At 38.9% G+C, this 23297-nt stretch overlaps 2 protein-coding genes across 6 annotated transcripts in view; one reads left to right on the top strand and one right to left on the bottom strand.

Annotated features, from left to right (window-relative positions):
- Window positions 1-1060, bottom strand: part of LOC139362802 (zinc finger protein 669-like) — a 65789-nt gene extending 64729 nt beyond the window's left edge. The window contains exon 1 of the mRNA XM_071094861.1: window positions 890-1060. The gene's annotated coding sequence lies outside the window, so the exon portion shown is untranslated. The remainder of the gene's footprint in view (window positions 1-889) is intronic.
- Window positions 780-21030, top strand: LOC105475563 (asparagine synthetase (glutamine-hydrolyzing)). Of its 5 annotated transcripts, none has more exons than XM_011730919.3 (13): window positions 802-917; window positions 3306-3341; window positions 3946-4217; window positions 8600-8837; window positions 13668-13853; window positions 14113-14214; window positions 14658-14785; window positions 16233-16359; window positions 17606-17712; window positions 18389-18489; window positions 19830-19911; window positions 20007-20162; window positions 20689-21030. In XM_011730919.3, the coding sequence occupies exons 3-13, from the start codon at window positions 3969-3971 to the stop codon at window positions 20896-20898; spliced, it is 1686 nt and encodes a 561-aa protein (XP_011729221.2). In that variant the 5' UTR covers window positions 802-917; window positions 3306-3341; window positions 3946-3968; the 3' UTR covers window positions 20899-21030. The 5 variants fall into 5 exon arrangements, with proteins under 5 accessions (XP_011729220.2, XP_011729221.2, XP_011729218.2 ...); XM_011730916.3 differs by lacking the exon at window positions 802-917 and adding an exon at window positions 1113-1588; XM_011730920.3 differs by lacking the exon at window positions 802-917 and adding an exon at window positions 1210-1227.
- The last annotated feature ends 2267 nt before the right edge of the window (window positions 21031-23297 follow it).

Raw genomic sequence — 23297 nt, 5'->3', positions numbered from 1 at the left:
GTGTTATGATACTCTTTTAAATCGTGATGTCTTTTCTTCATCAAAGAGATACTTAAAAGCACATAATCATCTTGTGGAGGCAGGCTGACAAAATACTTTTTGAGATTCTAAAAGGAATCTTTGTACTTAAAATGTTTAAGGACCACTGATGTATTTTGGCTTCATGTATCAATCAGATTTAGATTTTATTTTATTGTTTTAGAGATGGGGGTCTCCCTTTGTCGCCCAGGCTGGAGTGGAGCTCACCGCAGCCTCAAACTCCTGGGCTCAAGCTGTCTCTCTGCCTCAGCCTCCTGAGTTGCTGGGACTACAAGGTGTGCCACCATTTTTTGTAGAGATGTGATCTTGCTGTGTTTCCCAAGCTGGTCTTGAACTCCTGGTTTCAAGTGATCCTCTTGCCTTGGCTTCTCAACGTGTTGAGATTACAGGCGTGAGCCACCACTCTTGGCCCCGATTTATTAATAGATTTTATAAGGACATTTTAGGCCTCACGCATCAGTTTCTTAGAACAAGCTTTTCTCTGCACTGCATACTAAATCAGACGGTAGTGCGACAAATAAACGGTGATGATTTCTCTAAGAACAAATCAAGTACGGAAAACTCCCTAATTGTCAGAACAGCAGGTAGTCTGGACGGATCTCTGAGGCTATCCTTAAACAGGTGCACTGAGACGCAATGTGCTGGAAACAAAAGAGCTCCTCCTTGCGCCCTCCCACCGCCCCACTCAATCCTGCTCCGCCCTGGCCACCCTGCGGCCCCGCCCCTATGCGCGCTGGTTGGTCCTCGCAGGCATGATGAAACTTCCCGCACGCATTACAGGAGCCAGGTCGGTATAAGCGCCCGCAGTCTCGCCGCCCAGCACGCTGTCCGCTGCCCGGTCCCCGCTCACCGTATCTCCTTGACTTGCTTACGCCCAGGTGAGCCGGACCCTGCGCTCCGCGCCGTGCGCCCAGCGCCAGCACACTCCTGGTGTGCCCTGCGGCTTCTCCGGGAGGAGGGGGAGGAGGATGCGTCCTTAAGCCTGGCACCCGGCAGACGCAGTTCGGGGGCGCCTGCTGATGCTGCGGCTCCTGCGGTAGAGAGGGCGGGGCGGACGCCTAGCGATTGTTGCGCAACTGGCAGGTAGCGGAAGGACCTCTCTGTCCTGGTCCCCTGAGGCATCAAGAGGGAACCACGACCGGGAGGCCGGGCTGCTCCGGAGAGAAGGCAGCGGCGGTCTGAGTCCCTGTAAATGTTACATGTGTACTTTTTTTACTATGTGGCGTCGAAGCCTGTGGACATTTTCGCAGTCCGGGCCCCTGCCGCGGACTGGTCGGAGCGTGCTGGTGGCCAGGGCGCAGTCAGGCGTCGCGTGGTCCTGATCTAGGAAGAGACTCTGGCTTTATTACCGCCTCGGTGTCTGTGCTTTCCCCTTCAACTGCCCCCGTCCTCACCTGGACCCCTCACCTTCCTCCTCCCCTCTCACCCCGCCACCCCTGCCAGTTCCCACCCCTCTCTGTAGACTGCAAGACTTAACAAGTGACTTGCTGAGCAAACCCTGCCGAGAAGAGGTCTGTTTAGGGACACAGGCGGCCAAGTACAGAAAAAGGTAGAAGAACTAGCGTGCCTTTTTTAGTGGATGTCATTTTACAGGGCTGGCTTCAGATGATTGTTATAGCTTTAAATAAAAGGACAGTTTTCTTCTCGGCCGTTGGCCTACATTATTTCTTTACTGTCCATTGCCCTGGGCGCTTGACTAATAATTTAACAGCAGTTTTTTTTTTTAAATTTTAAATCATGATTCATAGCATTGCTGTAAGAGTAATTAGAGGTAAAATAGGGCTTGAACTTGGCTGTAGTTGGTTACTTACTGACATCTTAACATAAAAGTAAGGTGAGAGGGTGAAGTTTTAAGTAACGTAAAGTGGAATAGAAATTAAATGCCCCGAAACTGCCATGTCCGGTTCGGTAGGCGCTAGCTACCTGTAGCTGTTGAGCACTTGAAATGCTGGCTAGTCCTAATTGAGGTGTGTTGTGTTAAATACACTGGATTTTGTCGTTGGAGTAGGAAGAACAGTGTAAAATATCTGCTTGATAATTTTTTATATTGATTACATACATGTTAAAATGATACTATTTGGGACATATTGAGTTAAGTATATTTAAAATTAATTTCACCTTTTTCTTTTAATGGGGCTACTAGTATATTTAACATTACATACGTGGCTCACATGTTTATTGGACAGCACTGCTCTAGAAGTTTAAGAAGAAATAAGAAAAATATTGAGAACAGGTTGCGGTAGTAGGAACTTTGCCCTTCTATAAGACCGATTCCAATAAAAATAATAGGTTATAGTTTTAATTGGACTTTTCCTACTAGAAAAAATAAGTGTACTTTACATGCCCCTTTGTTCTCCCTCTTTCCCCTCCAGTTTAGAGGTTAGCGTGTATTTATTATAGCAGGATTAATACAGGGATTCACTAAGCGGCGTTAAGAAAACTTAGGTAAATGATTCCCTGATGACCACACTTGATTTTCAAAGCACTTTCCTAACCCATTTTTAACTGGTATAGAGTCAAAGGCAGATGGCTTATTAGTAGTCATCTCATTTAAATCTTATGGAATTTTTCCAGTAAATCTCAAATAATTTGTTGTAGGCTATTTGGGCTATTTGGTCAAGTGCATGGAAGGGACAGCATAGGACATGTGGTACTTCATTTCCAAATTGCTTGAGATGATTTTCATTATAACCATATATTATTTGGTTCTGGTTTTCTGGAAAAGCCAGCTAAACCTTTGGTGCTTTTAGATATAAATGAAATATCACCAAAGGATTGCTCAAAGTGACTTACGCAACTTGAATATATATTTTTTCCTTAGGGTGTTTATCCCAAATTATCTGGGCATTTGCTGCAATTTGCAGTTTTTTTTAAAAAAACACCAAAATAGTTATTTTTCAAGTTAGAGATGTTTTAATAAAAACAGTCATTTTGAGCTGGCAGCAGCCAAATAAAACAGCGCTTTATTTCACAGTTGAGAATTGGAAATTGGAAAGTAATTAACATATGTGAGGATGACTTACTTGCTTCCTGGCTTATAGGGATGAGCCAAGTTTTTATTAGGGATATTGTTGCTGTATATGTCCCACCTAATTTGCTTCCTTACTGAACAATGCAACTTTGAGACAGAAATATTTGAGAACATTTTTGTCACTTGGGACATTTTGATAGTGAACATTTTGTATCTTCTATTAACTTAAAATGTTTTATTTGTTATAAAGCCAGGATATCTGATATCAAATTAAATTGTTTTCTTTTCCCTTTAGATTTTCTTCAATCACATCTGAATAAATCACTTAGAGGTAACCTAGATGTAATATGGTGAAATGCTTAAAAGAGCTGTGTATCTTAGTATTACACTTACAGCAGTATGATTTTCTGTTGTATACATTATATTGTACCTGCAGCTAGTTCAGATAAAGAGAGGGCATTTAACTGTCAAGACAACCTGAGAGGAGACTCTAGTAATCTGGAAAGTCTCTTGGATCTTTGAGGGATTTTGGGATGGAGAGAGTGGGGCTGGGATCTCTGGCTAGGCTGGAGCCAGCCTGGATTTGTATCTATATCTTGGAAGCAAACTTAGAATGCAGAGACAGATGTGGCCTAGATGCTGCCAGCTCTAGCCAACCACTAAATCCTAAGGTGGGAGAGATGCAGGCTTTGACTAGGTGCTAAGCTGCTGTAGCCCATTGAATGTAGAGGTCACTATATTTTCTGAATACCTGTAAGTAAATTAAATCATCCTCTACTCCCGTGTGCCTGCCAACCTAATGGGGAATCGCTATAGAAAAGATGGTTTAAATTTTAGTCTTTGAAGTGGTTTATGCATGTTTCTGGAATCAAGATTTAATGCAGACTGGGATTGGATATTGAATATTTTTGATTTATCTGCTTTTATCTCCATAGAGAGCTTATAGCTTCATTGTGCCATGTGTGGCATTTGGGCCCTGTTTGGCAGTGACGACTGCCTTTCTGTTCAGTGTCTGAGTGCTATGAAGATTGCACACAGAGGGCCAGATGCATTCCGTTTTGAGAATGTCAATGGATACACCAACTGCTGCTTTGGATTTCACCGATTGGCAGTAGTTGATCCGCTGTTTGGAATGCAGCCAATTCGAGTGAAGAAATATCCGTATTTGTGGCTCTGTTACAATGGTGAAATCTACAACTATAAGAAGGTAAGGAGAAAGAAACCAGATGTCTGGATGCGATTAAACTTAAGAGTTTGTTGGTCACGATGATATTACATATTCTGTATCATGCTTTTTACTTTGCAAGGCACTCTATGTTCATTATCTCATTTGCTCTAAGTATGTAAATAGGGAACTGATGAATAAAAAGGTGAGTGAAATGACATGGTCACAAAAGAAGTGATAAAAATGAGAATTACAGTTCAGTTTCTTTGACTCTTAGAATTTTTTTCTCCTTCTCCCCAGCTTTTCATTTTGAAAAAATTTCTAACATATAGAAAAGAACAGAACAGCGAGCACCTAGATTGAATAGTCATTAATGTTTTGCCATATTTGCTTGAGTTTTCTTTTGCACACACACACAAACACACACACACACACATTTTTGCTGAATCATTTGAGAGTACAGTACAGATATTATGACACTCCTAAATATATAAGCATTTATCTTCTAAGAATAAGGACATTCTTCTACATAACATCAATGCCATTATTAAACCTAAGAGTCCATAATACCACCTAATATCCAGTTTATTCTTAAATGAAATTTCCCTAAGTGTCCCAAGAATTTTTTTTTTTTTGAGACAGAGTCTCACTCTGTCACCCAGGCTGGAGTGCAGTGGCACGATCTCAGCTCACTGCAACCTCTGCCTCCCAGGTTCAAGCAATTCTCCTCCCTCAGCCTCCCAAGTAGCTGGGACTACAGACACCTGCCACCATGCCCAGCTAATTTGTTGTATTTTAGTAAAGACAGGGTTTCACCATGTTGCCCAGGGTGGTCTGGAACTCCTGAGCTCAGGCAATCTGCCCACCTTGGCCACTCAAAGTGTTACCAAGAATATATAGCTGGTTTTTGTTTGTTTTGAGCTAGATTTCATTCAAGGTTCATGCATTTGGTTGTGATGTTTCTTGGTGTTTTTTGAGACTTCTTGATAGATACCCTGTCATGCATTGATAGAGATTTATATCCTAATCACATTTTGGACATTTTTATCTCTGAACAAAAGCTTTTGTCATTGTTTGTTGCCTGCTCATAGGAACACTCTTAATAACAGTCTTCTCGTTTAAAAAGTTTTAAAATAGTTATTCAGGAGATTCCTTTTACACATTTCTTTATTCCTTTATTAAAGGACCTACTATGCACCAGACATCATTTTTCTAGGTGATTGGAGATGAAATGGTGAAAAGGAAAGGCAAGAATGTACTTTCCTGCTAGTGGGAGGTGGAAGAAGAGAGTATTACAACTTTTTTCTTTCTGAGTCAAATCAGTGTCACATACGTGAGAATGCTAGGTGGTGCTATGGCATTGTCAGCTTGGCTTTCCCCTTAAATGAAATAGGAAACGCCCTGCTTCACTTGAACAGTGTTGTTTCTTTTCATTAAAAAGTTACAAGAAGTTAAATATCTTGAAAATAATTAATTTCTATTCTGAATTAGCCAAATGTTTCATTTGTAAAAGTAGAGAAGTTTGTTCCATAAGCATCGAAGCTTATGTAGTTGGGGCAGCTAGCAAACTGTCTAATGAACAGAATGTGTATTTTAGCCTTATATAAAGTATTCAAAAATCCCCCCCCACACACACACTCCTCCTTTTTGGTAAAAATAAAGTTTACCACTACAATGAAATACAGTCAGAGGTGTGCTGGGAGTAGAGGGAGACTGAATGAAAAACAGGAGAAATGGGGTCAAGGCTAGAGCAAAGAGCAGGCCCTCTCCCTGCAGGGGAGTATCAGGGGCCTGCAGCCAAGTCAGATGACAGCATGAGTTCAGGAGGTAAGATTTGAGGGCTTTTATCTAAGATGCAGCATTGGAGTTTGGTTTCAGGGGAGTAGGAAGCGATACATCCATTACTCAAAGGACCCTTCTCCCTTTTAAATAAATTACCTGCAAAGTTTAGGCCAAAGAGGTGAGCAAGGTAGATTTTGGAAGCTGTTGCTTGCTAATATCAGTGAATGCTTTATAGTCACTAACCCTTCAGGCAGTTCAGTCCAGAACAGTCAGCAGAAGACTGTTTCCAGACCCCACCTGCTAGTTACAGATCATCCCTGATAGAGCAGAGAGGGGTGACCAGGTAGTGACTTTACAGTCACTGGAGGCAAAGCCCATTTTTGGACAGTTCAGTGAGGGCTTATAGACAAAAGATTCACAAATGATGGAGTGAGCTGGATGGAGTGTGAAGCGTATTTATGGGTCATGCACATACATGATAGGTTTACTTTTTGAAATTTGAAAGCATGTTTTAAGCTTATCTAGGATTTCCACCTGATTTAAACCTCTTCTTTCTCTAATGTCAGCCAAAAACCTGAGTACAAGGTTCAAAAAGGAATACATCCAGGACTTTTCATCCTCATAGTTTGCCAGTGATGGTGGAGAGTGTCAGAATTGGGGAGTAGCCTAATCAAACCTTCCTATTCTGCATGCAGTGGCAGACAGTCCCTTGGCTGTTCCTTTGGGGCATGCAGACTAATAAAGCGCCACCATCATTTTGTCTATAAGTAAGGAGTAGCTTTAATGCTACTGCAGTGGTGGAAGCCCTGGGCATTGTCGTCCACCCCTGGGGACCAGCAACTTTGTTTTGGATCATGTATCTGTTATTGTGAGGTAGCCATTTATTTTTCATGGAATGGTGCCAAATGATGTTTGTCCCTTTGCTTTACATTTTTCTAGCTAGGACTTTGAAGCTGAACTGGAGGAACTTCTTAGCCTATACTATCTTCTCAAACCAAAAAGTTTTAGGTGCAGAAGACATGTTTTTTAGTGTCATGGCAACCAGGCAACCTGTTATCTTAACTTACATTTAGAGGTTGAGCATCCCTAATCTGAAAATCTGAAATTTGAAATGCTCCAAAATCTGAAACTTTTTGAGCACTGACATGATACTACTGTGCATTTTGATGTCACAGTCAAAATGCGGGTGTAAAACACACAGTTTATTTGGCATGCCCTAGGAAAAAAAGACCCTCTCAGCCCCCTTCAGCTGCAGTATAACTTTTCTACACATGCCCAGATTTCCTCGTGCAAGCATGCCCACAAAGGATAATAGAATGGCACATGTGCAAGCTGGACACGCCAATGGCAGGATCCAGGATCCCCACAGATGGGACCTCTGCGCATTACCCATTGTGTATTTTTGCTTATTTTCTGCTCTGTGGTGTTAAGATACTGAAAATGTCAAAAAGACCTGTAGATATTTCTTTGAGCAGCAATGATAAGGAAAAGTAGAAACATAACACAGAAAGTCAAGCTATAGGAGAAATTGGACTGTAGTGTAAAGGTTTATATTACATGATGAAAATGTGTGATAGAGATATTGAAAGGCTAGAGCTACCTGCATTCATAACAGAACAAGAGGTCATGCCAGTCTATAAAATCAAAGAGAGACTTCCAAGACAGAAGCTGTTGTTAATGAGGCAGATGACTCTGGAGAAACACTTACAAAAGTCATTTGGCCAAGTGCCTCCTCAACCTCAGAGGACCCGCTTCCTAGTTGCTCAGCTGCTTCTGATATTTCTTCTCACCTAAAAAAGGAAAAAAAAAGATACAGTGTACAGTAACCTTTTAATCAAAACACAGCATTGTCGGTGGAGTCTGAAAGCCTGCCATTGTTTGTACAGCTGTTTAACTGCTGATACAGGTATTCTGGTGATACTACTATGCTACTTATTATTTTCTTACTGTATTAATGGTAGGTCATATTTTTTACTTACGTATGAATAAGTGTATAAAAATGATTGTTCTTTAGTAGCATATAAATTCAGTCAGGAATGATGGGCAATGATGGCAAACAGCCACAGATTTTCCACATGGTAGCTGAGATAGTGATACCTTTGCTTTCTGATGGTTCCATGTACACAAACTTTGTTTCATGCACAGAATTATTTGAAATATTATCTAAAATTACCTGTAGGCTATGTGTATAAGATATATGAAACATAAATGAATTTCATGTTTAGACTTGAGTCTCATCCCCAAGATATATATGCAAATATGCCAAAATCCAAAACACAACACTTCTGGTTCCAAACATTTCAGATAAGGGAGACTCAATCTGAATATATATGTATTACATACGTAGTATGTATACAATATGCATTTTCATCCCTCCACAGGTTACTATTCTGGCACATTCCCATTATATTCTGTTTCTCAGACTGCAACTAAAATTTTCATGGGTTCAGCTTTATGTTGAACAGAATTTGCAGATTATGAGTTGAAGCAAACCCTAGTTTGATAATGCTGTGATTCTCCTAAATCACCAAAGTGCATGAAAGGATTATAGAGCTCAGAAATACTGAAGCAACTTGGCAATAAGAAATTATTAGTGAATGTACAAGGAATCTAACATTTTGGTTTTGCTATTGCTTCATAAGATGCAACGCCATTTTGAATTTGAATACCAGACCAACGTGGATGGTGAGATAATCCTTCATCTTTATGACAAAGGAGGAATTGAGCAAACAATTTGTATGTTGGATGGTGTGTTTGCATTTGTTTTACTGGATACTGCCAATAAGAAAGTGTTCCTGGGCAGAGATACATATGGAGTCAGACCTTTGTTTAAAGCAATGACAGAAGATGGATTTTTGGCTGTATGTTCAGAAGCTAAAGGTAATAATAAATTTTTCTATAGACGTTCATTATTGTCTTGGTTGTATGTTTGCTTTTAAATTATATTTGAAAATCTCTTAGAGAGCAATCCAGAATTTTACAAGTGACTAATTAAGTTATGAGTCTTTAACCTTTTTTTTTTTTAAAAAAACAGAGGAGTTGTACTCTCCTTTTCAGCACTTAAATTCTGTAATACTTGAAGGATGATTCTTTAGTGCAGTCATTTATTTTTTGCTATGCTAATATGCTGTACGTCTAGCTTGATCCTAAGTGCAGTTTTAAGTTTTCCTGTGTCATACTATAATGGTAGGGTTGACTCTGCGATTATTGCACTGTGGTACTTTGCTGCAGTTATAGCACAGCAAATATTAGGATTTCTAAAACAGCTTTATTGATAATTCACATACCATGTAATTCACCCACTTGAAGTATGCAGTTTGGTGGTTTTTAATGTATTCACAGATGTTGGTAACCGACACTCCAGTCAGTTTTAGAATTGTTTTTCCACCTCAAAAAAAAAAAAAAAATCAAATCCTATGCCCTTTAGCTTAGTTTTTGCTGGCAGGATCAACTAGGTTTTTTGTTTTTGTTTTTGTTTTTAGAGATGGGGTCTTGCTCAGTCGCCCAGCCCAGGCTGGAGTGCAGTGGTCTGAACATAGCTTAGTGCAGCCTTGAACTCCTGGGCTCAAGCGATTCTCCCACCTCAGCCTCCCTAGTAGCTAGGAGTATAGGCATGCACCACAACACCCTGCCTCCTGTGCCCTTTAGCTTTGAATTCCATCTCTCCATATCCATTATCTGCACCCCCGCAGTTGTAGCCCCGGCAATCACCAGTCTTTCTGCCTCTGGATTCCCTATTCTGTATGTTTCATATGAATGGGATTATATATCATATGGGCTTTTGTGACTGGATTCTTTCACTTGGCATAGTGCTTTCAAGATTTGTCTATGCCGTAACATGTATCAGTACTTACTTTTTATGGCCAAATGATACTCCATTACATGGATACACTGCATTTTGTTTATCCACTTGTCAGTTGATGGACATTTAGGACATTGTTTACCCCTTTTGGCTATTACGAATAATGCTGCTATAAACATTGGTATACAAGATTTTGTGTAGACATTTCTCTTGGGTGTATATCTAGGAGTAGAATTGCTGGCACACATGATAACTATGTTCAGTTGAAGAACTACCAGATTATTTTTTGAAATGGCTGCATTATTTTTTATTCCCTCCAGCAGTGTATTAAAATTTCAGTTTCTCCACATCTTCACAAACATTTACTGTGCGACATTTTAATTCTAGCCATCCTAGGGTATGTGAAGTGGTATTTCATTGTGATTTTGATTTGTATTTTCCTGTTGACAGTGATGTCCAGCATCTTATCTTATGCTTATTGGCCATTTGTGTATCTTCTTTGGAGAAATATTTGTTCAGATCCTTTGCCATATTTTTTCCTGCTAGGGATCATTTTATTTGAAAAACATAATAGACTTTTTTTTTTTGAGCAGTTTTATAAAAAATTGAGAGGAAAATGTAGAGAGTTCACATATGCTCCCCCTCCAGTGCCCCCGCCCAGTTTTCCCAACTCTTAACATCTTGCGTTACTGTGCTACATTTATTAGATTTGATGAACTGATACTTATATATTAACTGAAGTTCATAGTTTATGTAAGGGTTCACTCTTTGTGTTTTATAGATTTTTGGATTTGACAAATGTTTAATGCCATGTACCCACCATTACAGTATTATGTAGAACAGTTTCATTGCCCTAAAAAATCTCCTGTGCTCCACTTATTGATTCCTTCCTGTCCTCTTCCTCCTAAATCCCGCCCCAGTCATTACTGATCTTTTTACTTTCTCTTTCACTTTGCCTTTCCCGGAATGTCATATAATAGTTGTAATCATATAGTATGTAGCCTTTTCAGACTGGCTTCTTTCACCTAGCAGTATACATGTAGGGTTCTTCCGTGTTTTTTCATGGCTTGATAGCTCATTTTTTAAATTGCTGAATAATATTCCATTTGTTTGCATGTACTGCAGTTTGTTTATCGGTTCTTGAATTATACATCTCTAATTGGGTTACTTTGTCTTTTTGTTACTGAATTGCAATAGTTTCTTATGTATTCTAGGTAGAAATCCCTTCTGTTCATCAGGGTTGCAGGATACAAGATCAATATACAAAAATCAATGGTGTTTGACACACTTTAACTGAATACTACATACTTAAAATGAGCAATCTGAAAATTAAATTAAGAAAGCAACTTCATTTATAATAGCATCAAAAAGAATAAAATACTTAGAAATAAATTTAAGAAGTGCAAAACTTGTATACTGAAAACTATAAAACATTGTTGAAAGAAATGAGAGAAGATCTAAATAAATGGAAAAGTATCCCATGATCATGAATCGAAGGCTTAACATTATTAAGATGGCAGTCCTCCCTAAACTGATTTACAGATTCAACTTGATCCCTATCAGAATCCCAGATGAGTTCTTTGTAAAATCTACAAGCTGGCTCTGAAATTCATATGGAATTGCAAGGGACTAAGAATAGCCAAAACAATCCTTTGAAAATGAGGAACAAAGTAGGAGAACTCATACTTACTGATTTTAAAACTTACTACAAGACAATGGTAATAAGGACAGTATAATACTGGCAGAAGGATGGATGTATAGATGAGTGGGATAGAATTGAGAGTCAGAAGTGAACACATACATATATAATCAACTTATTTTTGACAAGGGTGCCAAGAGTATTCAGTGGGGAAAGAAGTTCAAAAACTGGCACAGTGGCAACCAGATATGTAAACATATGCAAAACCTGGAGTTGAACCTTTACCCAACATCATATACAAAAACTATAGATACAAAAAAATGCATCAAATGAATCCACTTTTAACTAATCCACATAAATGTAAGGGCTAAAACTATAAAATCCTGAGAAGCAGACATAGAAGTAAGTTGTCATGACCCTGGATTTGGCAAATCTTTCTTAAATATGAGACCAGAAACAATAATACAAATTGATGAATTGGACTTCATCAGAATTAAACAGTTTTGCACGTCTAAAGGACACCATCAAGAAATGAAAAGACAGCCCACAAGTTGGAAGAAAATACTTACAAATCATGTATAGCACTTTTTGATGGTAAACTTGAGGAAGACATTTATTTTTTATCCCTTACCTACACAGTAGTAACATCCTAAAATCTCTCTCCCTGCCTCTTTTTGCCATTCTTTAAATCCTTTGTTACTTAATTTTCAGATTTAATATTGGCCAAAGCAGGGATAATGAGATCAGTCAAAGGGGTACTTAGGACGCTAGTCACAGTGTTTGTACTGATACCGCAACTGGCTTATTTTCAGGCATTTCTACTGTGATCAGATGGCAAAGAGCAAGTATATATATGTAAGTCAGTTGCCAGGACTGCTGGGCAAGCCTGGTAAAGAGAACAGCGGGGAAAAGCAGCCTCCTACTGCCCTGGGCCTTCTTTGAGCCTGATGATCACTTGATATGGAACTAGAATCACGTCCAGTTTACCCTCTGAAATTCCTTGATTGTTGTTTTCTGTATCCTTGACACTGTCCTTTTCCAGACCAAATTATCTCATCTGGAATACTGCAATAGTTTTCCTTTCTCAATGCTTTTAGAATAACCTGTCGAAAAGTCATCTGATTATAGTGCTGCCTGCTTAAAACCTTTTAATTACTCCCCATTCCCTGTCTGGGCTGCGTAGCTCACTTGAGCTCTGCCAGCTGGTGAGGGAATCTGGGTCCTTTTTCTGGTATTTGAATTCAGTGCTACACAGGTTACTGGCTGGGTAGACAGTCTCAAATTGTAAATCACGGGTATTCCATGTAGATAGTCTGTTACAATCTACAATAAAACATTGATGTTTGTGTCAAAGATCATGGTGTTGTGAGGTTGGGTACTGTCTGTGACAATTTATGGAGGAAATTTAAGTTATATGGTTTTATTCACATATAGTGTATAACAACTAGTTAAGGGATAGATGTCATCATATCTGACTTTAAAGTAGCTAAGAGTGGATCATTGTACTTGTTAAAGGTCTGGGAACCATGGCTATTTTCTTTTTCTTTTTTTTTTGAGATGGAGTCTCCCTCTGTCGCCCAGGCTGGAGTACAGTGGCCGGATCTCAGCTCACTGCAAGCTCCGCCTTCTGGGTTTCCGCCATTCTCCTGCCTCAGCCTCCGAGTAGCTGGGACTATAGGCGCCCGCCACCGCGCCCGGCTAGTTTTTTTGTATTTTTTAGTAACACGGGGTTTCACCGTGTTAGCCAGGATGGTCTCGATCTCCTGACCTCGTGATCCACCCGTCTCGGCCTCCCAAAGTGCTGGGATTACAGGCTTGAGCCACCACGCCCGGCCGGCTATTTTCTGAAAATAACTCAGTGACGACAAATGACTACCAGACTATCATAACATTAGGACTCTAGTTCATCCCTTTGCTTCATAAGTATGTCTTTTCCTTTTGTATATATTTGCTTTGGTATAGAAAATAGATTTTCTTGATTAGAAATCTAAGAAGAAGAAATTGAACACTGGAGGTTTTTCTATTTCTTTGAATTACTAAAAGTTAGTGTAATTTGGCAGTATATCCCTATGCCATTATGATCTCTCCAGTAAGTAGACAGTAGGGCTTAGGAAAATAGGAATTTATTTTTCCTATTTTGCTTGTTTAATGGCCATGTGTTTGTATTAAAAAGGGAAAATAAATAGGAATGTAGAGGATGTTAACTAATCGTGACAGTTATTGGGAAGAGTTACCTAATTTGAATAAAGGTATCTTTTTGAATTTGTAGGTCTTGTTACATTGAAACACTCCACGACTCCCTTTTTAAAAGTGGAGCCTTTTCTTCCTGGGCACTATGAAGTTTTGGATTTAAAGCCAAATGGCAAAGTTGCATCTGTGGAAATGGTTAAATATCATCACTGTCGGGATGAACCCCTGCATGCCCTCTATGACAATGTGGACAAACTCTTTCCAGGTAGCAGACACCCATCCACCTATTCCCCATCCTTCTCCAAGGGAAAAAAAATTATAAGTTGTACTCTCCCATCATTTGAATGATTTTAGTTTCAAAACCTATTTCCTATTTTGTTTGGAGGGAACACATTACGATTTGGCACACTCCACCATTGAGTAAATACCATCATGATAGATGTTGATGATTGTGTATTTCGTTTCAATAACTGATCCAGCCCAAGATTTTCTGGAGCTGTTTGGTTTACTTGCTGTGTTTATAGGTTTTGAGATAGAAACTGTGAAGAACAACCTCAGGATCCTTTTTAATAATGCTGTAAAGAAACGTTTGATGACAGACAGAAGGATTGGCTGCCTTTTATCAGGTGAAATCAATTTAAAAACCTAATTATATTTCGTGTGTGTTTAATTGAAATGATTTGTAGTCATCCCTTTTATTTTTACTATAAAATATTTTCTGTATGATTTAATCTTTCCTTCATTATCGGATGGAAACATTTTTTTATAAGCTGCATTTAATAGTCATAGTCATACTCCAACTTGAGTTACAGTGTAGCTATGTTATTGGTGTTAAGAGTGAGCCAGTGGATGTTTGGAATTCTGTGTAGTGATTTTTAACCAATTCAAATGCTACTATTATCACAGTTTGTATATTTTTCTCTTACTGAAGTTGATTTCAGCTTATAAAACTTGCGGGTTTTAAATGGTAAAACTATGATCTTGGTGTTTATCAGGAATATACATCTTCTGTCCCTGTCTTATGCAAGGCACATAACTAGGACACTTCCACTTCCCCTTTTGCATGTAGGGGGCTTGGACTCCAGCTTGGTTGCTGCCACCCTGTTGAAGCAGCTGAAAGAGGCCCAAGTACAGTATCCTCTCCAGACATTTGCAATTGGCATGGAAGACAGCCCCGATTTACTGGCTGCTAGAAAGGTAAGGTGCTGTCTCTGTCCCTTGTGTAGTTAGAGTAGACTTATTATTAGAATGGAAATGGAGTCAATAATGGATGATTCTACTTCTGCTGCTGTATTGACTGGGACAATTGTTTTAAATTAAATGTATTAAAATAGAATGAAATGGCTGTTGAATATGCACTGTGTTGTACACTGTCCTCTGTGTACTTTTATCTGTTATGACCCATACAATTCTCACAAAGACCCTATGATGATAATTATGCTCTTTTGAAAGTAAAGGTATCTGGGCATGGTGGCCTACACCTGTAATCCCAGCACTTTACGAGGCTGGGGGAGGTAGATTACTTGAGGTCAGGAGTTTGAAACCAGCCTGAGCAACGTAATGAAACTCCATCTCTACAAAAAATGCAAAAATAGCCAGGCTTGGTGGCGCCTGCCTGTAGTCTTAGCCTCTTGGGTGATAGAGCCTGGGTGATAGAGCAAGACCTTGTCTCAAAAAAAAAATAAAGTAAGTAAAGGCGTAAGTCAGGTACAGTGGCACACACCTGTAGTCCCAGATACTTGGGAGGCTGTGGTGGGATGTCTGAGCTCAGGAGTTCAAATCTAGGCTGGGCAACATAGCAAGATGCCGTCTTGAAAAATTTTAAAAAAAGGTTTTTTTGTTTGTTCATTTGTTTTTTAAAAAAGAATGTAAAGGCATGGTGTCGTGGCTAACACTGCAGGCTTTGGAACCTGACTTGTGATTTGAAATCCTGGCTCTACTCATTGATGTAACAAAAATAATAGTGTCTGCTATGGGGAAATTTTAAGGTGAAATGATATAATTCATGTAAAGTATGTAGGATAGAACTTAACATGTAGTAAGTACTTAATGAGTGTTAGCTGTTATTATTATTTTAAAAAGTACTGTATTTAGAATACTGTGGGCAGAGGGCAGCTTGTCTGTATTCAGTGGGCGGGAGACCTAGTTCCCACTATGGAGAACTTTCATAGCATGGATGAGAAAAAGCTAGAGAGTAGTCTCAATGCAAAGTGATCAATGCCGAGAGAATCAAAATAGCCAAGGAAAGTAGAATGAGGGGTGTGGCCATTCTATATAAAAATAACATCCTGGATATAAAATTAGGCATTTCAGAAGGACCAAAAAAGACCAAGCTTAGTGGGACCATGTTGGAGTAGAGAGAGATGAGGTGGGTTAGGTAAAATAGGGAGGGAGGTGCCAACTGGGAGAATGGCTGAAGCCTTGGCACCAGAGGAGCTGAGGGGAGACGGACTTCCTGGTGGTGGAGTTGAAGCAGGCGAGGAAACAGTGCTGGATGGGGCTTGTATGTGGTGGGCTGTAAAACCATTTTTCTTTTTTTCCCACCATTGTGAATTCATAAAGCTTTGTTAACTCCCGTCCTGTTTGATTTTCAAGGGAAGTTATTTTCTTTAACAAATAAATGGGTATTTCTTTATATAATAAGGTGGCAAATCATATCGGAAGTGAACATTATGAAGTCCTTTTTAACTCTGAGGAAGGCATTCAGGCTCTGGATGAAGTCATATTTTCCTTGGAAACTTACGACATTACAACAGTTCGTGCTTCAGTAGGTAAGGTATTATAATATTATTAAATAAAAAGCTTTTTCTAATACTGAAAAAAAGTAAGGTTTAAAAAATTTATTTCAAGCTGTAGTTTAAAAATGTTATTTAAGGATGAATACAAATTAAATCCCTATGTTACTGATTATTTAAGACCACTTAAGAATTCTCTGAATCTCTTTTGGAGTGAAGGGAACAATAAATACATAGTTCAACCTCCACATTGTTGGTATCACTGCTGGTGTTTCCCCAGGGAGCAGATACATATTTTCTGCCCTCTGCCTCCCATTTCTCTTAGAGTTTCTCGGACTACAGTCTGTATACAGTGAGGCAATAGGTCTATTTGGTAATGCATTTTTGATAAGAAATACTCATTTTAGATATATTTTGGTAAATATTCCATCACACAACTTACCAGTCACTAGCTATCATTGCTCTGTAAACAATATTAATTTTATTTTGTAGATAATGTATCTACTGAGATTGGAAGTATACCCCAAATTAGACTGATCCCATGTTAATGAACCTTTGTATGCTACTGCCTCCCTTGAGAGACTTGCCTTGGAGGGCAAAAATATCTTTGGTATTACGATGGTTTATGGCCCTCCAAAACATCACAATAAATAAGCAGATAGACAGGATAGCTCTGGTATTGGAATTTCATGGGGCTGGGGTGGGGTTAGGAAAATAAGTGTCTATCACCTCAGCTCTCTAACTGAGGTGATAATAAAAACAAGGCTGAGAAGAAACACTGGTTTAGAGGGATGCAGTGCAGGACCAAGGAGGCAAGTTTAATAACTTATATAGTCTCCCTAGCTTTATGTGAAATCTGGTAAATGGGGAGTGGCAGGGGGAAGGTACCTAACAAAATTAACACTAAACCACCAAAATGGCTATTCTTATTTTTGTGTCATAATACCACTATGAAAGGCATGATTTTTAGGTATTTGAGTCATTGTTCAGCTTAGCATAGTTTTGAGGTGAACATTCTTGTTCTAAAAACATTAGAATGTTAAAACCTGTTTTTATAAAATGAAAGAATGGTTCTGGGTTATTTTATTTTACAGTAGTGCTTTTGGATTAAGTACATATAAATGGCTTGTAAATACAAGGTCATTATTGTGGAAACTACTGTATACTAATATGAAGTCCAGTATGGTAGTAACGCATTCAATTATTTCCAAAAATCAAATCAAAGGCATTTTTTGTGGAAGGTTATGTTGACATTAAAGTTAATTTCTCTCTCTCATTTAAGGTATGTATTTAATTTCCAAGTATATTCGGAAGAACACAGATAACGTGGTGATCTTCTCTGGAGAAGGATCAGATGAACTTACACAGGGTTACATATATTTTCACAAGGTAACCACTCTGAAGTGGAGGAATATTCGTGCTGTATTAAGAAAACTATGAAATGTTTGACTATTTCTATCATCTTTCAGTATGACAGTAATAGCTTTGAGTATCTCGTGAGGTTACAAAAGGGAACCTGATAATGTTTGCTTTCTATCTCTTGAGGAAGAAAGAAATTTTAATGTGTAAGATGATTTTTATTCTTTAAAACTAGTTACAGCTGGGTGTGATGGCTCATGCTTATACCCCCAAGCTACTAAGGAGGCTGAGGTGGGAGGATCACCTGAACCCAGGAGATTGAGGCTGCGGTGAGCTGTGATTGCGCCACTGCACTCCTGCCTGGTTGACAGAGCAAGATCCTATCTCTTAAAAAAAAAAAAAAAAAAAAATGCTAAAAATAAATAAATAAAACTAGTTAAGCTTGAGAATCACCTTTCTGCCATTTCTTAGCATCCTGTGGAATTATGACTGTTGCCCAGTGTGTTCATTTTATTCTAATATTAGCAGTTTGGTAGGAAGGAAGGCATGTTTTGTAAAGCACTGCTTACCTCTGTTCAGTTATTTACTCCCTTCCCTAAATTTGTTTAACTTTTTGTCTTATCCAACTTTAGGATTGGAGAGGGAGAAAGAAAAACTGCTTTGTGTGCCAAAAGCAAAACTCTTGGTGTTTTTGTTTGTGAAATAGGCTCCTTCTCCTGAAGAAGCCGAGGAGGAGAGTGAGAGGCTTCTGAGGGAACTCTATTTGTTTGATGTCCTCCGCGCAGATCGAACTACTGCTGCCCACGGGTAATACTTTTAGAGGCTCCTGTAAAACAAAAACAAACACCAGAAAAAAGGAAAACCAAACCAAAACAAAAAAAAAAGCTCAATACCCTGAAAAAATAGAAATCAATAGCTGGTTGGCTATATGTTGCATATAGTTGGCTATATGTTACAAAGTGTGACTTTTATAGAGAAAATGAAGCTGTTTCTTCACTTTGTCCCCAAAGAATTAGGCCACATTTCAAAGTGTTGTTGTGGTATATGGAGAGAAGTCGTCTTCCATAGGTTGTTTGAGTTGGAGTTTTCACCTTTAAAAGGTAAGAACGTTCTGCTCACATCTGAACAACCAAGATGGAAGAGGGAAGGCTGCTGCAGCAGCTACTGTTAAGTGTTTTAAAGAGAAGTAAAGATTATAAACATCATGTGACAAGTACTGAGTGCCCACCATGCCTATTTGGTGCTGTAGTGACCCTGAGGGGATAGGGTAGTGAAGATGCAAGGGGTTTGATTACATTATAACGAGCCAGGTTTCTTTGGTATCATTTCTGGTTGTCTAGAGTTATGTTGAAGAACTGAAGACTTTTACTGTACAGGATAAACAACTGTCATTAAATGTTTTAGTTGCCTCTGCTGAATCACACCTAGATCAGGATATAATTAAACATGGGTTTAGGGAATGAACTGAATCTGGTTATTATCCTCTCTACTTGTCCTAACTAGAGTCACTAGGCTTCAGGAAACCGGTGATACGGAATTTGATGAAATATAGTGGGACTCTGGTTAAAATTGCATATTGTATGTGAATTGTTAATCACAATTGTTAAAAATAATACTGTTATTATTTTTAATAATACCAATTGTTAATCACAATTGGTAAAAAAAAATACTGTATTGTCATCACAATTGTTAGAAGAGATGGTCTCACCTAGAAAACACTGAGTAAGAAAGGTTCAGGCAAGGTATTTTCTTAATGATTGGGTCACTCATGATTTGTAACTTTTTCTGCTTTTTGAAATATGCATTCAACTGTTCCTAGAAGGGAAAGTAAAAGTAATAGTCTCAGTTAGTTTTACTCCCTCGATGACATGGTGTGTGTGTGTGTGTGTGTATGTATGTATGTGTATATATATATATATATGTGTATATATATATATATATATAAATAATTATTTTAAATGAAGATTTTTTTTTTTTTTGGTATTTATTCATTAGTGTAGAGCAGTCATTAGGAGGCTTGTATGTGACTGTATGACCTTAACATTTCTTAGGATCTGGTTGAATTGATGGGAAAACTGAATCAGAACCTAAACTGACAGGCACTAAATACCCATTTTAATTTAGATTTTCTTCTTTTCTCCTTTAAGCCTTGAACTGAGAGTCCCATTTCTAGATCATCGATTTTCTTCCTATTACTTGTCTCTGCCACCAGAAATGAGAACTCCAAAGGTGGGTAAATCAACTCAAGATAAAAACTGTCCATTGCCATCAGATTATGTTTGTAATTTTTAACTGATGCTCCTTTTTTTTTTTTTTCATATCAGAATGGGATAGAAAAACATCTCCTGAGAGAGACGTTTGAGGAGTCCAATCTGATACCCAAAGAGATTCTCTGGCGACCAAAAGAAGCCTTCAGTGATGGAATAACTTCAGTTAAGAATTCCTGGTTTAGGATTTTACAGGAATACGTTGAACATCAGGTATAATGTCTTTAAAAACGTTTTTAGGAATGCGACAGTTTGGATGCAGAGCTGTCATTGCTGTTCATTCTGTATTTAGTTTGAATGCTTTGTCCCTGTCAGAGAGATTCACAGTCTCTGTAAACACTTATCTCTTTCATAGGAATTACATAAGAATTAAGTAGCATGAAGGATTATAAAGTAGCATCTGGAATTGAAAAAGAGAGGAGACTTACTACTTATCATCACTGATCTTCATTTATCAGATATTTGGGCACCTGCTGGGTGCCAGATCTTGTTAGGCACAAATGACTAAAACAGAGCCACTACGTATTAAAAATATGCATATGAGTGTTCTTTAAAAGGCACTGCAGCTATCCGTATTATGAATACTTTAGCATTTTCTAAGTGATGGGTGATTCAAAGGGTCTCATACAATTTACAGTCATGTCTTATCTGAATGTTTTCTGTTTTGTGAGACCAGAGTCAACAAGCATTTCCTGCCATTTTAAAAAACTGTTTTGCTCCTATATGCTTATTCTTACAGGTTGATGATGCAATGATGGCAAATGCAGCCCAGAAATTTCCCTTCAATACTCCTAAAACCAAAGAAGGATATTACTACCGTCAAATCTTTGAACGCCATTACCCAGGCCGGGCTGACTGGCTGAGCCATTACTGGATGCCCAAGTGGATCAATGCCACTGACCCTTCTGCCCGCACACTGACCCACTACAAGTCAGCTGCCAAAGCTTAGGTGGTCTTTATGCTGTAATGTGAAAGCAAATATTTCTTGTTGTTGTATGGGGACTATGGGTAGATAGGGGAACAATGAGAGTCAACTCAGGTTAACTTGGGTGTGAAAAAAATAAAAGTCCTAAATCTAAAACATTGCTATAGTCATTTATGTTCATACAGTCTCTTCATAAGAGGTAACTAAAATTTTTTTGCTGTATCACAGTAAAATGGAGGGTAAGCTAGGAAAAGGGAAAAGGATCTGATGTCTGCAAGAACTCACAGCCCTCTCCTGGCAGATCTGCTTTAGATGACATTTGCGTCTTGTACCCGTATGGCTTCCTTCCAGTCCTTGCCTCATCTTAGGGACGTCATCAAAGGACTACACTAGTTTGGTTCTGCCTACATTCCTAACAGCTGCCTAATTAGACTTGAGACTTGAGTCTTCTATAGGAGTTCATGACAGCTGTATTTTGCAAGATAGTAGTTCATTTTTTTCTCTTTTATGTGGAGCCAAAGCCACTTCTGGAGACTTGTCCTAGAGCAGGGGTCAGGCTTTTTAAAAATTTTTTATTTGTTTTTAATAAAGAACCAGATAGTAAATATTTTAGGCTTTGTGTACCTCTTTTGGGACTGTTCAGCTCTGCCATTATAGTGCAAAAGCAGTTACATAGACAATATGTAAATAAACGAGCATGGGCCGGGCGCGGTGGCTCAAGCCTGTAATCCCAGCACTTTGGGAGGCTGAGACGGGCGGATCACAAGGTCAGGAGATCGAGACCATCCTGGCTAACACAGTGAAACCCCATCTCTACTAAAAAATGCAAAAAAACTAGCCGGGCGAGTTGGCGGGCGCCTGTAGTCCCAGCTACTCAGAGGCTGAGGCAGGAGAATGGTGTAAACCCGGGAGGCGGAGCTTGCAGTGAGCTGAGATCCGGCCACTGCACTCCAGCCCGGGCTACAGAGCGAGACTCCGTCTCAAAAAAATAAATAAATAAATAAATACAATAAACGAGCATGGCTATGTTCTATTAAAAGTTACTTATAAAAGCAGATGGTGGGCCAGATATAGCCTGTGGGCCATAGTTTGTTGATTGCTGTTCTAGAGGAACAACCAAACTAACTAAGCATTTCTAGTAAAAGTCTAAACCTACTTGAAAGAGAAAGTGTAATAACACATTCAAAGAACAGGTAGAAGATTTTCATTTGAATGCTCATTGATTGTTCAGGGACAACATTTCAAAATACATTATAAAGGTGAATTTAGCTCTTAAAAACTTTTGAAAAGGGAATTGCCTGTGTACAGGTAATACAAGGATGCTTAATGGAGGAAATTAAGCAGAAAATTGTCTGGTAAGTTGGAAGAAGGGTGTATTTTAGGCTAGCTGTAGGCCTTTATGATTAAAGAATATTGCTGAGAAACTGAGGAAATGTCATTCATACTAGATGACTTTTTTGTTTGTTTGTTTTGTTCTGTTTTGTTTTAGTCAGTCTTGCTCTGTCACCCAGGCTGGAGTGCAGTGGCGTGATCTCAGCTCACTGTAACCTCCACCTCCTGGGTTCAAGCAATTCTTGTGCCTCAACCTCCCAAGTAGCTGGAGTACAGGCAGGTGCCACTGTGTCTGGTCAATTTTTGTATATTTAGTAGAGATGGGGTTTCACCATGTTGGCCAGGCTGGTCTCGAACTTCTGGCCTCAAGTGATCTACCCACGTTGGCCTCCCAAATTGCTCGGACTACAGGTGTCAACCACTGTACCCAGGCCTAGTAGATGACTTTTAATAATAATCTTGTGTTTGTAGGTGCTTAAGTTGCCTAAACCTAGAATGATTTGATTCTAGGCATATTTATTCCTGGTGAAGCCTCAGACAGCCAAGCTAAGTGACATCGAAAATACTTGGGAAACTTCGTTGAGAATGATTACACAATGTACATGACAAGATTAATGTATGACATAAACCCCAAACTGCCAGTTTTCCAGGGAGTGGGGTTTGGCTCTAGATTTTTAACTTTAGTGACTGAGATCTGGCATATTTAGTTACCACCCAGAAGTTTGATAGTAAAGATACTTAGTTAAGCCAATTTCATAGCAGCAAACTATAGGTCAATTATAATGGTAGCACCTTTCTGGATTTCAAACTACACCCAAGGCTTACAGAAGGTTATTGGCACAAAGAATAAAGCTAGCTTTTTCTCTCTTTTGCAATTTAAATTGTAGAAGATTTGAAGAAATGGTGGCCTTTGGGTTGTTGTGCACATGACTTACTAGCTCACTTATTGGCCAAGCCTGTTTTCCTGGATATTGGTAATTTAGTGCCAAGGAGGCACTAATCTACACAGCATCTCTAACAACCAATAGTCCAGTTCTTTTGAACATAAACTAAAAGATTATTAGCTGATGTCATTCTGCCATTTCAGTCTG

Source organism: Macaca nemestrina, chromosome 4 (genome assembly GCF_043159975.1).
Source record: "Macaca nemestrina isolate mMacNem1 chromosome 4, mMacNem.hap1, whole genome shotgun sequence".
NCBI lineage: Eukaryota > Metazoa > Chordata > Mammalia > Primates > Cercopithecidae > Macaca > Macaca nemestrina.
The sequence above is the reverse complement of the archived record's forward strand: the minus strand, read 5'-3'. Positions and strand labels throughout refer to the sequence as shown.